The sequence below is a fragment of the Amborella trichopoda genome, chromosome 4 (assembly GCF_054954075.1).
Source record: "Amborella trichopoda isolate Santa Cruz 75 chromosome 4, AtrichopodaSantaCruz75HAP2 v2.0, whole genome shotgun sequence".
NCBI lineage: Eukaryota > Viridiplantae > Streptophyta > Magnoliopsida > Amborellales > Amborellaceae > Amborella > Amborella trichopoda.
In genome coordinates, this window is record NC_142339.1 from 18,729,062 (window position 1) to 18,743,455 (window position 14,394).

The 14,394-nt window shown below is 32.9% G+C and overlaps 1 protein-coding gene and 1 long non-coding RNA gene across 2 annotated transcripts; both read left to right on the forward strand.

Annotated features, from left to right (window-relative positions):
• The first annotated feature begins 1,637 nt into the window (after positions 1-1,637).
• PER64 (Peroxidase superfamily protein) lies at positions 1,638-5,143 on the forward strand. The gene is made up of 4 exons (XM_006827956.3): positions 1,638-1,914; positions 2,782-2,970; positions 4,053-4,215; positions 4,322-5,143. The coding sequence occupies exons 1-4, from the start codon at positions 1,714-1,716 to the stop codon at positions 4,714-4,716; spliced, it is 948 nt and encodes a 315-aa protein (XP_006828019.1). The 5' UTR covers positions 1,638-1,713; the 3' UTR covers positions 4,717-5,143.
• A 2,912-nt stretch (positions 5,144-8,055) lies between these two features.
• Positions 8,056-12,978, forward strand: LOC148782337 (uncharacterized). Its single transcript, XR_016053320.1, has 2 exons — positions 8,056-8,284; positions 12,476-12,978. It is a non-coding gene; the product is annotated as an uncharacterized LOC148782337 (long non-coding RNA).
• The last annotated feature ends 1,416 nt before the right edge of the window (positions 12,979-14,394 follow it).

Genomic DNA, 14,394 nt, shown 5'->3' on the forward strand with positions numbered 1-14,394 from the left:
GTCGAGATGATTAAAGGGTTTTTCAACAATAAAACAACCTTTTCCGATGGATTTTTGAGGTGCACTTGTGATTCTACATTTTAAGGTTGCGACTTTACTTAAACTTTTTCCTAATATATATGTATATTCTGTAAAATAATATATAATATTTTAATAACTGGGTCCGATCCGAATTAGATCCACCTGTACCTAGATCCGATTCGAATTACTATTCGGCTCCAAATTTTGAATCTGGACCCGACTCATCGGATTCAAATCTTGGATCCATATCCAGATCCGGATGGGTCTGAATATCAGGTCTCGGATCCAAGCCGAGTAAATGCCCACCCCTAATGGTTCGTTCTAATTTTCTATAGTGAGGATACTATTTTAAAGTTGATGTGAAAGTTCAAATCATAAGAAACCACGTGAACTGTAATGTTTATACGAACGTTGTGCTAGGTTAGATGCCATTTTCATTTCCATCAATATTTCACATCATGTCTTTGTCTAGATTCCATGCCACAGTTATAACTAAGAAATTGGAATTAAGTGATTTCATTTTTGTGAAATTAACTTATATAACTTTTTGTTTAATGAAATCTAAAAAATTTCCCTAAAATTTTGAGTTCTACATTAATGTCCTTTTATTCATCTATTTAATTTTCCCAAAATTCCCCCTTTTAAATTTACTCTTTTAAATTTTATATTCGGTACTCAGAGTGCCAAGATATTTTCGTCCTGTTTATTTAGTACTCTCATTAACGAAGAGTATTTCTTGGAAAAAACTAGTTTCAACACAGTTCCGAACTGAGATTGCCAAACCGAAAAGCGTTTGGGAAAATAGAAGGGTAAAGGACGGCAATGCAAAATTGAAAATCTTCGAAACCTCTTGTAAATATCCTCAAAAAACAAAAAAAAAACAAAACAAACGTAGCTCATTAACTTAAGATGTCTCATGCCCATATTTTTTCCTCGACCTTTATTATTTGCAAAGATGTGTCACTTGCTTCGACATTTACAAAGACATTTCCTTTATCAAAATATGGTACAACGTAGCTTACTAACCTAGGAAAAAAAATCTTATGTTATTTGTAAAGATGTGTCACTTGCTCCGACATTTACAAAGACATTTCCTTTATCAAAATATGGTACAACGTAGCTTACTAACCTAGGAAAAGAAATCTTAGGTGATTAGTTCACTATAGAAACACAATGAATGGAGAAGGTTTTTCCCATGAACCCAATTAAGTAATTATAGAAAGTGGGTTTCATTATTGACATAAAGTCCTACCTATAACACCACTTAGGGCAAATAAGAGAGAGAGAGATTTGTTGGCCTTCTATTTTTTGCAGAAAGTGGGGTTGCTTTCGTTTCGAAATTCGGTTATGGTTGTCTACATCATAGGTGAAACATTTGAACGACTTAGGTCTTAACATATTGTGATAGAGGAATCTTATCAATTGTTTCTTCTGTTGTGTATAATGTTTCAGTTAAATCTCTTACCAAAAGCAATCTCATAGCCTAATAATGGATGCTTCAAAGTCACTACTCCATTATGAAGATGCTTCATCTCACCAAACTTCACATGCATCTAAACACGATCATCCACCATCTGCTTTCTCATCTATCAACTCCATGTCTCTAAACCACCTTTACCCTCTCCTATAAATACCAAACCTCAGTTTTCTTCCCCATACAAACCTTATTGTCATTAAAACAGAGAGAGAGAGATGGCTCTAATTGTGATTGTTAACCTCCTAATGCTCTCCTCTGTTGCCTCACTAGTTAATAGCCTGAGTGTAAATTACTATGATAGGACATGCCCTAATGCGGAATCAGCTGTGACTGATGCCGTCAAGAAGGCTGTGCTCAATGACAAGACGGTCCCGGCAGCTCTCCTGAGGATGCATTTCCATGATTGCTTTATCAGGGTTCGTTTGCTTATCCTTCTATCCTCCCCCTTTTATTCTTTTTATTGAGAGTTGGTCCTGTGTAATCTTTCTACTATTCCAAAATTGGCCTATTGCTTTTCGCCTGCATCAATTCACTTCCTTACATTATGTTAGGATAGGGTGGGTCTAGGATAAGATTGTTTACCATCAACATATTATAAAAAAGTTACAATCATTCTTAATTATTAATTATTAGATTTGAAATCAGATGGCTAAAGATATGCTGCAAGTTCATGGAAAAAATAAAATAACTTTTGACTACAGTGATTCAGCACACTCCCAAGTGTTTCTTTTCAAATCTAGCTATTAGTTACTAAATTTTTTATACAAAGAGATATTGTCTTTGTTATTTTCCTATATTATTATCAAGGGAAAAATTTATATAAGGTGCCCACCTTATAATGTAAAAGGAAGTTGCGCCTCAAAAATCCACTCAAAAGGTCTTTCGGATATAGAAAAACTCTACAATTGATCATCTCAGTGTAGAGAAACATGGATATCGGATAAAAATGACTTTAACTCTTAAAAGTAATGTATCTTGTAATACATGTTTAGATTTCCGATTTTCAAAATAGCCTGTCAAGATATGTATATTCCCCTCTCTTTTCTTTTAACTTGAGGAGGTATATGGGTTTTTTATAGACTAAAAGGGTTAATTGGGATTATGATTTCAGAGAGAGGGGGTATAAGTCATTGTCCTAACTTTTAAATTGTTTGTAGATTAGCCCTATCTAAACCATTATTGACAATATTCCAAAATTTATTTTTTCCTGTAATAATATCGAACCAGCTATTTAGCCCTCTTCCACGAAAGCAAGCAGCGTGATATGGGTCTTCGTTTTGCAGGGTTGTGATGGGTCGGTTTTGTTGGAATCGGGAAAGGGTAACACAGCGGAGAAAGACGGTCCACCAAATGTTTCACTGCATGGATTCTATGTCATTCACAACGCCAAGAAGGCAGTGGAAGCTATTTGCCCTGGCGTCGTCTCTTGTGCTGATATCCTCGCTCTTGCTGCAAGAGATGCTGTCACGCTCGTAATATTCTCTCTCCACTAGGATTGGAAACTAAAAAGGTTATCATTGGAAACTAAAAAGGTTATTTTTGAGACCGACCAGGTCAAGTTGAGTCCGTCGGGCTAGGCCAATGTAACCTTTCATTAGTGTATATATAAAGAGACCATTTACCTTTAGTACATAAAGGTCACAATTAACTTTTAACCATAGGATATTCTTTTTAATTTATTAGGTCAGGCTCGGACCAGGGCAGGGCCGTTTGGGTCGGTTTAGGCGGGCAGACTCTGATAGGGTAGCATTTGGCCCCTTGCCGGCCTTTCTAGAGAATAAAAAGTCCTCTATGCTCCAAACAAAATAAACCCTCTTATGGATGCGTGTTTCGGGCATTTGGGGCAGCATTCTAGGAATTGCTTGATGCACATGTTTGATACTGTTTTATTAACCCATTTATGTACCTCGAAACACCAGCCTCTTTATAAGTAAAAATAAAATAAAAAATAAATAAATGATAAATATACCCTCGCAACATTATTAAGGGGTTATTGAGGGGTCCAACGATCCCCAATCAATATTAGACGGTTCACATTTTATTTTTTCACTCATGTGCCTCCTTAAAATATATATTAAAATACCCAAATTACCCCTATTCAGGATTGGGAACTCTTAACAAATATGAGTAATTTCAATAATTTGGCCAATCTAGGAGGCACCTACAAAATGAATACTTTCAAAGTTATTGAAGCTCTTTCTTGTTATTTAATGCCCTTCATAATTTTGTAAGGTATTTTGAACCATTAAATGATACTTTCTTAAAAAAGGAACAAAATTCTTGTTTTTATAATTAATGAAGAGTTGCATATTGATATCTCTGGAGTAAATCAGTAAATCATCAACTTAGCTCTTGTTAGTCTTTGGTTTTTCTTCTATGGAGCTGTTCAATGAAAAAATAGTATTAATAAATAAATATAAAAATAAAACATTCTAAACAGGTCTCAGAGTCAAAACTTTCACAAACACATTTATGTTAAATCATTTTAGCATATCTCTTAATATGGGCGTCAGTTTGGGAATAAAATATAAGAGGAACCCTCATATCTTTGCAGTCAGGAGGACCTAGCTGGAACGTACCAAAGGGCAGGAAAGATGGAAGGGTTTTCAAGGCCACAGAGACCAGATCACTGCCAGCCCCCACATTTAACCTCTCTCAGCTCATACAAAGCTTCTCACAAAGAGGACTCTCACAGCAAGACCTCGTAGCTCTCTCTGGTCTGTAAGAAAAAGAATAAATGAAAAAAGAGACAACAATTGCTGCTTATTATGCATAATTTGGAGATGCATTTTCCCTAATGCAAATATTTGTGAATTTGGATAGGTGGGCACACATTGGGGTTCTCTCATTGCTCCTCTTTCGAGAACAGAATTCACAATTTCGATGCCAGCCACGATGTGGACCCATCACTGAACCCGAGCTTTGCGTCGAAGTTGAAGAACATCTGTCCAGCTCACAACAAGGTTAAGGGTGCAGGTTCAACCATGGACTCAACTTCTACGGCTTTCGACAACTCGTATTATAAGCTTTTAGTTCAAGGGAAGAGCCTCTTCTCTTCTGATCAATCCTTGCTTTCGAGCCCTCAAACCAAGGCTCTGGTGGCCAAGTTCGCAAGCTCAAAGAAGGCCTTTGAGGATGCCTTCATTAATTCCATGATCAAGATGAGTAGCCTAAATGGAGGTCAGGAAGTAAGGCTAGATTGCAGGTTCGTTAGATAAAGAACCTCTAAAGTCTATCTTGTAGGGCATAAGATGCCTTGGTGTTCCTGGTTTAAATTCCCCAACTTTTGTTTTCTATCTTTGGGTGCTTGACTCTAAAAGTTGGAGGACAAGTATATGTTTTATGTGTATTCTCGTGCACGGAAGTGTGCTCCAATGGAGTTTTGCAGTAGTTAGAAGAGATTTAAGTTTATGACAAAGTGGAGATTGCAATGGCTTCCTATTTGTAAATTAAGAAGAGTGTTCAGGGACTCTGCAAATGCAATTTGGTGTTGTTCATGTATGAGGCGATTGGCATATTATTGTGTTCAAGTGCATGTAATTTGTTTAGCTTAATAGCCTATTGTTTCTGAGCTGATTTTACATTTTATATTATGTAATGTTTATGTTGTATGTTGAATAGAACTAGTGTTGGGCCAAGTTGAGGTACCCCAAAAGTCTTTTAGGGTGTGTAGAGGCTTGAGTCCAATACGATACATGTATAAAATTTTGACATATGTAGTCCTATATGTTGACGTAAATTTAAATCAGTGTTTTGAAACACGACTCGACCAAGGTACTTACAGTTTTGATCTGACAATTTTTTTTAACGAATTCGAGTAACTCGCCCAAATTCAGTCCTATTTAAAAAAGAAAGGAAGAAAGTTAGAATAGATATGTAAATAGTCCACCTCCATTTAACTTTAATTGTTGACTGGCGTTGTGGCGCAACACGTGTGAGCACAATGCAAAAAGCCTCCTTGCATCTTTTGGCTTGAAATATACAGTAATTTACATAAACTAGAAAAAATTTGACGTACACTTTATTCGACAAAAACTTGCGTCACCTATAGGGTGAGGCCGAATTACTCAGCTGATTCCAAGTGACCTCAGCCGAGTTCTAGAATAGTGACTCAAATTATCGGTTGATTTTCTTTAGTGAAAAAATTTAATCTTTAATGCCTTGAACCTGGACTCTAACTCCGACTCGACTGAGTTACTCGTGGCCGAGACGTGTACCCATATTTTTCGCTTACTTACATGGAAAGGTGAGCCGTACACAAGCAAATATTGTTCTTACTTCATACTCACCCAAGTATTGCATAACTTTTGGCTTAATTTGTCCAATCCCCTGCAGTTTCGCCCCTAGGACCAACAAACTACCAACAACAAAAGAGTGAATTACACACGGATATATATAAAAAAAAAACTAAAATACAAAATGAGTCGGAATAAAATTATGCAGAGGGCCTGCCAACTTGATGTTTTTTTTTGTTTTTTCAAAATTACCTCTCGGTCCTCCGACCGCATTTTAATTTATGATTTTTTTTAGATTTTGAGATAGTATGGTTGTGACCTAATGTTTGGGCAATGCCTAGTCGATCTGATGTTCGCATCATTGGATCGCCTTATGTTGTGCTCTTCAAAGTGGTCCAAAGTTGACATCCTCATAACGCAAAGACTGACTTCGTTAAGTATTAAAAGGCGGTCCAAGATGCCCATTCTCAAACAGTCTCCTGTAGTGCTCTTTAAGGTAGTCTAAGGTTGCCATCATTAGACCACATTAGCTCTTTTGTTTGCTAAGAAATAAAGTTGTTCAGCGATGCCACCTCGTACTGCCTTCAGGACTAGGTACTACCACTCACACTAGGGCATTGCCCTACTAATGAAAAAAAAGTTAAAAAGCGGTATAAGGATGGCATCCTTGAACCGAGAGATAATTTTGAAAAAAAAAAAAAAGGGTTGACTTACTTTCCGCATAATTTTTGCCCCAAATTCACCCATTTTGTATTTGCCCTTTTTTTGTCTGTACATAAATTATTCGTAACAAAACCCTAATCCTCTGTCATTTTGCTCCTGAGATCTCAACATGCATGCATCTATTGGCACCTCAACCAACAAAAAGAAAACAAAAATTTGTTCTCTTATTGTTGGAAATATGTGGCCTATCAAGTCCTTTTATCCCGAGAATTTATTTTTCAATAATGGTACAAAAGACATAATGTATAGTATATGTGAAATCCCATGTGGTTGACATGAGGCAATGCCATACACTAGGATTCATTTTGGAGCTTTTATAGGATGTTGCACTGGAAGGAAAACACAGTGTCATGGAGGGAAAACCTAGTGATGTGTTTGGATTCTTTGTAAGAATTTTTTTTTTTATTGTAGATGCACAAAATTAATTAATTTCTAAATACCTTTGATCAAATTGTAAGAATGCTTGGATGACATTTTATTACGTGAGTCATAAGTGCACTAATGATAGGTTTAGTTCATTATATAGGATTAACCGTTGGAGACAAACTTAAGAGAATTAAGACAAGAGTTATACTTGGATCTCAACTCCTTTAGACCATGGATATGAGACTTACAAAAGATGGTTATCTATAAAAAGGGATTAACCTCTCAAGTAATATAGGATAGAGAATGATAGAAAATTGGGATTAACCTCTCAAGTAAGTTATTTATAGTCGTTATTTATTTATTGATTGATTTTAATTATTGGACTAACAATGGTATCAGAGCGAGGTTATAAATCGGTTTTTTTTAATTTTTTGTTTGGCATATATCATAAATATCGATGCACATGGAATTTTTTTGTGCCAATAATAATAATAATAATAATGACAATAATAATAATAATAATAATAATAATAATAATAATAATAATAATAATAATAATAATAATAATAATAATAATAATAATAATAATAATAATAATAATAATAAGAGTGATAATAATAGTGATAATAATAGTGATAATAATAATGATAATAATAATGATAATAATAATGATAATAATAATCGTCATCATAATAATAATCGTAGTAGTCAACAACAACAATAATAATAATAATAAAATAATAATAATAATAAAATAATAATAATAAAATAAGAATAATAAAATAGTAATACTAATAATAATAATAATAATAATAATAATAATAATAATAATAATAATAATAATAATAATAATAATAATAATAATAATAATAATCGTAATAATAATAATAATCGTAATAATAATCATAATCGTAATAATAATCATAATCATAATAATAATAATAATCATAATAATAATCATAATCATAATCATAATAATAATAATAATAATTGTAATAATAATAGTAATAATTGTAATAATAATAATAATAATAATAATAATAATAATAATAATAATAATAATAATAATAATAATAAAATCGAGGCTATTTTGTTGGTCTTTTTAATCACTTATGCAGTAATTTTGTTATACTGCCCATAACAAGCTCAAAATCAAACCTTTTTCAAGGGCATTTTTGTCCATTTATTTTCCACCCTGCCCTTTATGCTTAAAAGGATAAGTCTCCCCATCCTTTAACTCCCGTGAAATACTGCTCCTTTCCTCTCTCTCTCTCTAAAAAGTTTATTGTTGAGAAATTTTTTTTTTGGGCAAAGATTTGACCCCAAATCTGTGTCAAAACTAAAGGTAGAGCCTTCTGCCACATTTTCTGTCTGATCATCTACAAAGACGCATCTCTATAATTTGTAACATATCCAAATCCGAAGGTCCAAAGAAATATGAGCACGATGAGGAACGAGAAAGGTAAGTTCCATATATTTCCTTACTTTTTTTTGGCTCTTCAACTACATTTTTTTTTGTTCTTTCTTTTCTCTACAAACATTCATTGCCATTGATCATGAACAAAAATTATAAAGTTTTTTTCTTTCAACGGATATGGTTGTTTCTTGCAAAAAATGGGCTTCTAAAACGAACACGCTGTGAGGTGCCAAAATTGCTTGTTTTCTTTCTTCAACGAACATGGTTGTATCTTGCCAAATTTATTTCATTCTCTTCTTCAATGGGTATGACTGTTTGTTGCCAAAATTATTTCTTGGATCATGGGTTGTACATTCTAACGGATATGTAACCAGTATTTGCCCCATTCCCTTTCTATTTTTGGTTGCTATGGAGTACTACAAAACAGAGCTTGTCAACTCTATTGCATGATCAATGTATTTTCCCTTTTTTCTGAGATAATATAGAGTCTTTTTTCTCTGATGATATCATAATCTGTAATTTTTTTCCTTTTCACTACTGTTTAATCCTTCTTTCTTGTTATTATCACTCTTTTATATATTTTTTTCCCAAATCTAGAGAGAGAAAATTATCTACTTGAACCCCATATGTTGTTGTTTGTTTGCAATTTGGGTTTTTTTGTTTTCTTTTTTGGATGAGATCTGAGTTTGGAAGAATTATTGATTGAGCTGGATTCCTATCGAGGCTTCTTCAATTCACCGGTTGTTGCATATTTTTTCTTGAGCTCTATTCGTGATAGTCCATATTATCGCCCGGTGAGATCGCAACTATAAACTAGATTAAATTTTTTTCTTGGTCTGTATTTTTTATCATGATGGATCTTAAACTAGAATTGAAAATAGAAAGACTCAATGGGTTGAATTATAGTACGTGGAAAAGAAGATTAGCCTTAAACTTAGAGTATGGAAATTTAGATAATATTATTTCAATTATAGTTCCTACTGAGCCCACTGATGTTAGTAATAGGGCAAGAAGATCAGCTTATGCTAATTGGGAAAAAGAAAATAAGAGGTGTAAGAACATAATTTAGAAATATGGATGATGAATTATTATTGAGTTTTGATGAATTTAAAAATACCAAAGATATTTATGATGAATTGGCGATACAAGTTGGGGTGACTTCTATGAGTAATTCAAGAGTATTGACTCAATAGTACTATTCTTTTAAGATGAAAGAAAATGACTTTGTGGTTGAATATGTTAGGAAAATGATTTTACTGGGCAAAGAGCTTAAAACTTTTAACTATACTGAATAGTTTGCCTACTTATTGGGAATCTGTTGTGACTACTTTATCTCTAAACCACAAGAATCTTACGCTTCAAAATCTTGTTGTTGAATTGAAATCTGCATGGGATCGTAGATCTTCAAGGAGGGCTGATGCACTTCGCATTGTTCAATCTCAAAACCCTTGAAATGGAGATTCATCTAACAAACGAAAACCTTACCAAACTTGGAACAATAATAAAAAATAGAATGTTGAAAATAAAAACAAGAAGCCTATGCACAATGAACCCAAGGGGGCATATTTCATTTGTGAGAAGATGAGACACGTTAAATCCCAATGGCCAAACAAGGGGGCACCCAAGACACCCAACCAAGGTTGTGACTACTTGTATATAATAGTTGATTGTTTAATAGTTAATATGTCTATTGAAGATTGGTGGGTGGACTCTGAGGCCACTAAACATATATCCCGGTCTAGAGTGGGCTTTGTGAAAATTAAAGGCTTAAAATTAGGGAACATGTTATCTCTATGGGCAATGATTCTAAATCAGATGTATTAGGTATTGGCACTTATAAATTAGCCATCCCAAATGGAAACTTCTTGCTCCATTATGATACTCTTTATGCTCCTTTCATGAGATATAACTTGTTGTCAGTTTGGAGGCTTGATGCCAAGGGATATGAAATTCGTTTCAAGAATGAAAAAGTTTCAATTGGGATTAATAGGAAAATTATAGTATGGGGAAAAGCTCGAGGGGATATGTATTTACTTGATAACATAAATGAAATTTCATTTTCTTCTGCTTACTTGAATGTGTGTAATGATAAACGATTTTTTTGTGGCATATGTGTTTGGGGTCATATTAGTAGAAATATAATTTCTAAACTTGTTAATGATGACCTAATTACTAAAATGATGAATTTAGATTTTAAAAATTGTAAATCATATTTATCTAGTCAAATGAGTAGAAAACCCTTTGGTAAAATAACTAGATCTTATAATTTATTGTCTATTATACATTTTAATATTTGTGGACCGTTTAATGTAAAAACACATAGGGGTGTGGAGTATTTTATTTCATTTATTGATGATTATTCGAGATTCGGTTATATTTATTTGATTTGTAGAAAATCTGATGCCCTTGAAATGTTCAAAGAATTTAAATTAGAAGTTGAAAACCAATTAGATAAAATAATTAAAATCCTTCGAACAGATCGAGGAAGGGAATATTGTTCTAACTTATTTGATATTTTTTGTAAAGAAAATGAGATAATACACCATATGACCATGCCCCACACACCCCAACAAAATGGTGTTGCCAAAAGGTATAACCAAACTCTTATGAATATGGTGCAATTAATGATGAGTCATGCTAACTTGTCATCAATTTTTTAGAGTGATGCATTGCATACTGCTATGTATATTTTAAACTGAGTTCCCTCAAAATCCGTAGAGAAAACACCGTATGAGTTATGAACTCGACATAAACTCGATTGGAACATTTAAAAATTTGGGATTGTGATGCTCATGTATTTATCCCGAGCCATGAAAGATCTAAGTTGCAAGCTAAAACTAGAAAATGTTCATTCATGGGATACTCTGATACTTCTAAGGGTTATAGGATTTATGACCATGAGACCGAATCTTTGGTTGAATCTAGAGATGCATATTTCTTACAAGAACATATAAAAGAAGGCAAATTTTCTCTTATAGATATACATGAATTAGACAATAACAAAGGAGTAAATAAAAACATAGAAAATTTTGAACCCAATGTAGAAAACTTTGATAACTAGATAGATAGTGGGAGTGATACTTTTGAACTTACTAATGTAGATGATAGTGAACCTAGGAGAAGTTATAGAAACAGAAAAGGACCATATCAGAATTTTATTTGCATGGACACTTTAGACCAATACTATAACTTTGGAATAATGCTATGAATGAAGAAATGGATTCTATAACTTAAAACCATGTATGAGAGTTGGTAGATTTGCCTAGTGGGAGAAAATCCATTGGTTGTAAATGGATATTAAAAAGAAAATTCAATGCTGATGATAGTATAGATAGATATAAAGCACAACTTGTTGCTAAAGGGTATAACCAAAAGGAAGGTGTAGATTTTGTTGATACTTTTACTCCAATAGTAAGATTTCCTTCTGTTAGAATTTTGATGTCTATTGTGGCCAACATTGATTTAGAATTGTTTCAAATGGATGTTAAAACTGTATTTCTCAATGAAAATTTAAATGAAAAGATATGCATGTTACAACCTGAAGGATATATTGTTGAAGGCAAAAAAAATACAGTGTGCAAACTAATTAAATCATTATGTGGATTGAAGCAATCTTCTAAATAATGGTATTTAAAATTTCATGATACAGTTATGAAACTTGATTTTGTTTATAATGAAAGTGATCATTGTATTATATTAAGATTAGTGGAAGTAAGATAGTGATATTGTCTTTATATGTGAGTGATATTTTGATTGCTGGAAATGACATAGATATGATTAATGAAACAAAATCATGGATGAAATATAATTTTGAAATTAAAGATATGGGGGTTGCATCATATATTTTAGGAATTGAAATTATAAGAGATATATGAAAAATGATACGTAGCTTATCTTAAGAGTATTATTTAGAATCAGTTATTAAGAAGTTTAAAATGGATTTATACAAGCCGGTCTCCACCCTTGTTGATAAAACAGTTAAATTATCCATTGATTTATGTTCTACTAATGATAATGATGATATGAAAAATATTCCATATGCTCAAGCAATTGGGTGAATTAATTATGTTGTGTCATGCACTATGCCAGATCTATGTTTTGCTGTTGGACTTTTTAGCAGGTATAAAAAAAACCCTAGAATGATACACTGGCAAGTAGTAAAAAATATATTAAGATATATCTAAGGAACAAAGAAATACAAGTCTTCCCTTAAGCCTTAGGGTTACTCTGATGCAGATTGGAGTGGTAACTATGATGATAGTAAATCCACTTTGGGTTTCATTTTCACACGTGGTGGAGGTGGTGTATCATGATGCAGTGAAAACCAAGATTGTGTTGCTTTATCAACTATGGAAGCAGAATATGTAGCTTACAATTTAGAATGACAAGAGGTTGTTTGGTTGAGAAATTTCTTCATGGATTTAAAATTGAAATGCATTGAAAATGAGCCTATAAACATGTTATGTAATAATCAAGCAGCCATTGCTGTTCTCAAGGATTTAAAATTAAACTTTACAAGCACATTCGCAGAAGGCACCACCATATTCGAGATGTAGTGGAATATGGAGATATAATAGTTGATTATATATCTTCTAATGAGATGATTGCAGATCCATTGACTAAGGCTTGGAGCTGAGAAATTTCGATAAACATATGCGTTTGGATTCTTTGTAAGAATTATTTTTTTATTATAGATGTACACAATTATTTTATTTCTAAATATCTTTGATCAAATTGTAGGAATTATTGGATGACATCTTATTATGTGAGTTATTAGTGCACTAATGACAGGTTTAACTTATTATATGGGACTACCAATTTGGTGACAAACTTAAAAGAATTAAGATAGGAGTTATACTTGGATCTCAACTCATTTAGACTATGACTATGAGAGTTACAATAGATGGTTATCTATAAAAAGGGTTTAACCCCTCAAATAATATAGGATACAGAATGATGAAAAATTGGTGAAGGTGATTCACTAAGAGGACACTCAAAGTAGCCTGTCACCGGATGGCTTGGTCTATAGGTTTTGATATAGAACTTTAAGTCCCTCGTGTGATTTAAGGACAGATCTGAGTAAGTTGTTTATCATTTTTATTTATTTATTTATTGATTTTTATTATTGGACTAACACTTAGAACTTCAAAAAGAAGGGATTGTCTACAAAGCTATCATTTATCTTTTGTATAAGAAGGTCAGAACTATACTCACTCATTAGATGTCAAAATTGGATGGCGTTGGGTGAGTCACGAGAATTTCTAATTTTTTTATGAAATTAATGGGACAAGATTGATTGCGACCTTCTTATACAAAAGATAAACGGTCTCTTTATCCCCCAAACAAATGCAATATATATCTTGATAAGATCTATTCCCATTAACCAGAAAACTCCAAAACTTTTCTTAGACAATCTGCTCAAATAATCACACACCAAATTAAAATTCAAAATAATCCCTAACGATTCCCAAGAACTAGAGAGCAATAAGTAAGGAAATTTTGATTTAGGGCACACATATAAATTTGAAAATTTGGGTTACCGTTATGTTATTATTAGTCCTCTCTCTCTCTCTCTCTCTCTCTCTCTCTCTCCCTCTCTCTCTCACTCACTCACTAAAAAGTAAGTAGATTTCTACCCCTTTTTTTTCATCTCTCTCGATATAAAAAAAAAAAAATTTCGTTCTATTGGGGAGAAATCTTTTCCATCTCCCCACTCTCAAGTTTCTTGATAGAAAAATCAATAAGAGGAAACTATTTCTTATCTCTATTAACATTGTATATAGAAATGTCCAAAAAAGCACATTTCCAAAGAAAAGAGTAATCGTTCCTATTTTGAAGAATACTATCTCAGACCAACTTCATCCCCAATAGGAATTTATATCTCATAAGGAAAATTGTTTCATGTGGGCTGGACTGCATTTTTACATATACGGTATAGAACGTGTAAAGCATCCATTTTAAAGATGGACGCAAGTAGGTGTTCCATCTAAAAACAATGGAAACCAACGTTCTAAACGTTTTCTTACTAGAATTATTGTTTCTAGTTTTTAAGTTTTTTTTATTTTTTCATATTCATGATCTCCATGTTAGAGACTACATATCCTGAAAAATTAAGTTTTAAAATCCATCTGAAAAATAGATTTATTGAGAGACCC

Excerpts from the sequence above, each read along its gene's own strand:
- PER64 (XM_006827956.3), top strand. The coding sequence starts at position 1,714 with ATGGCTCTAATTGTGATTGTTAACCTCCTAATGCTCTCCTCTGTTGCC. Across the intron at positions 1,915-2,781 it reads TCCATGATTGCTTTATCAGG|GGTTGTGATGGGTCGGTTTT; the intron begins GTTCGTTTGCTT and ends TTCGTTTTGCAG. Across the intron at positions 2,971-4,052 it reads CAAGAGATGCTGTCACGCTC|TCAGGAGGACCTAGCTGGAA; the intron begins GTAATATTCTCT and ends ATATCTTTGCAG.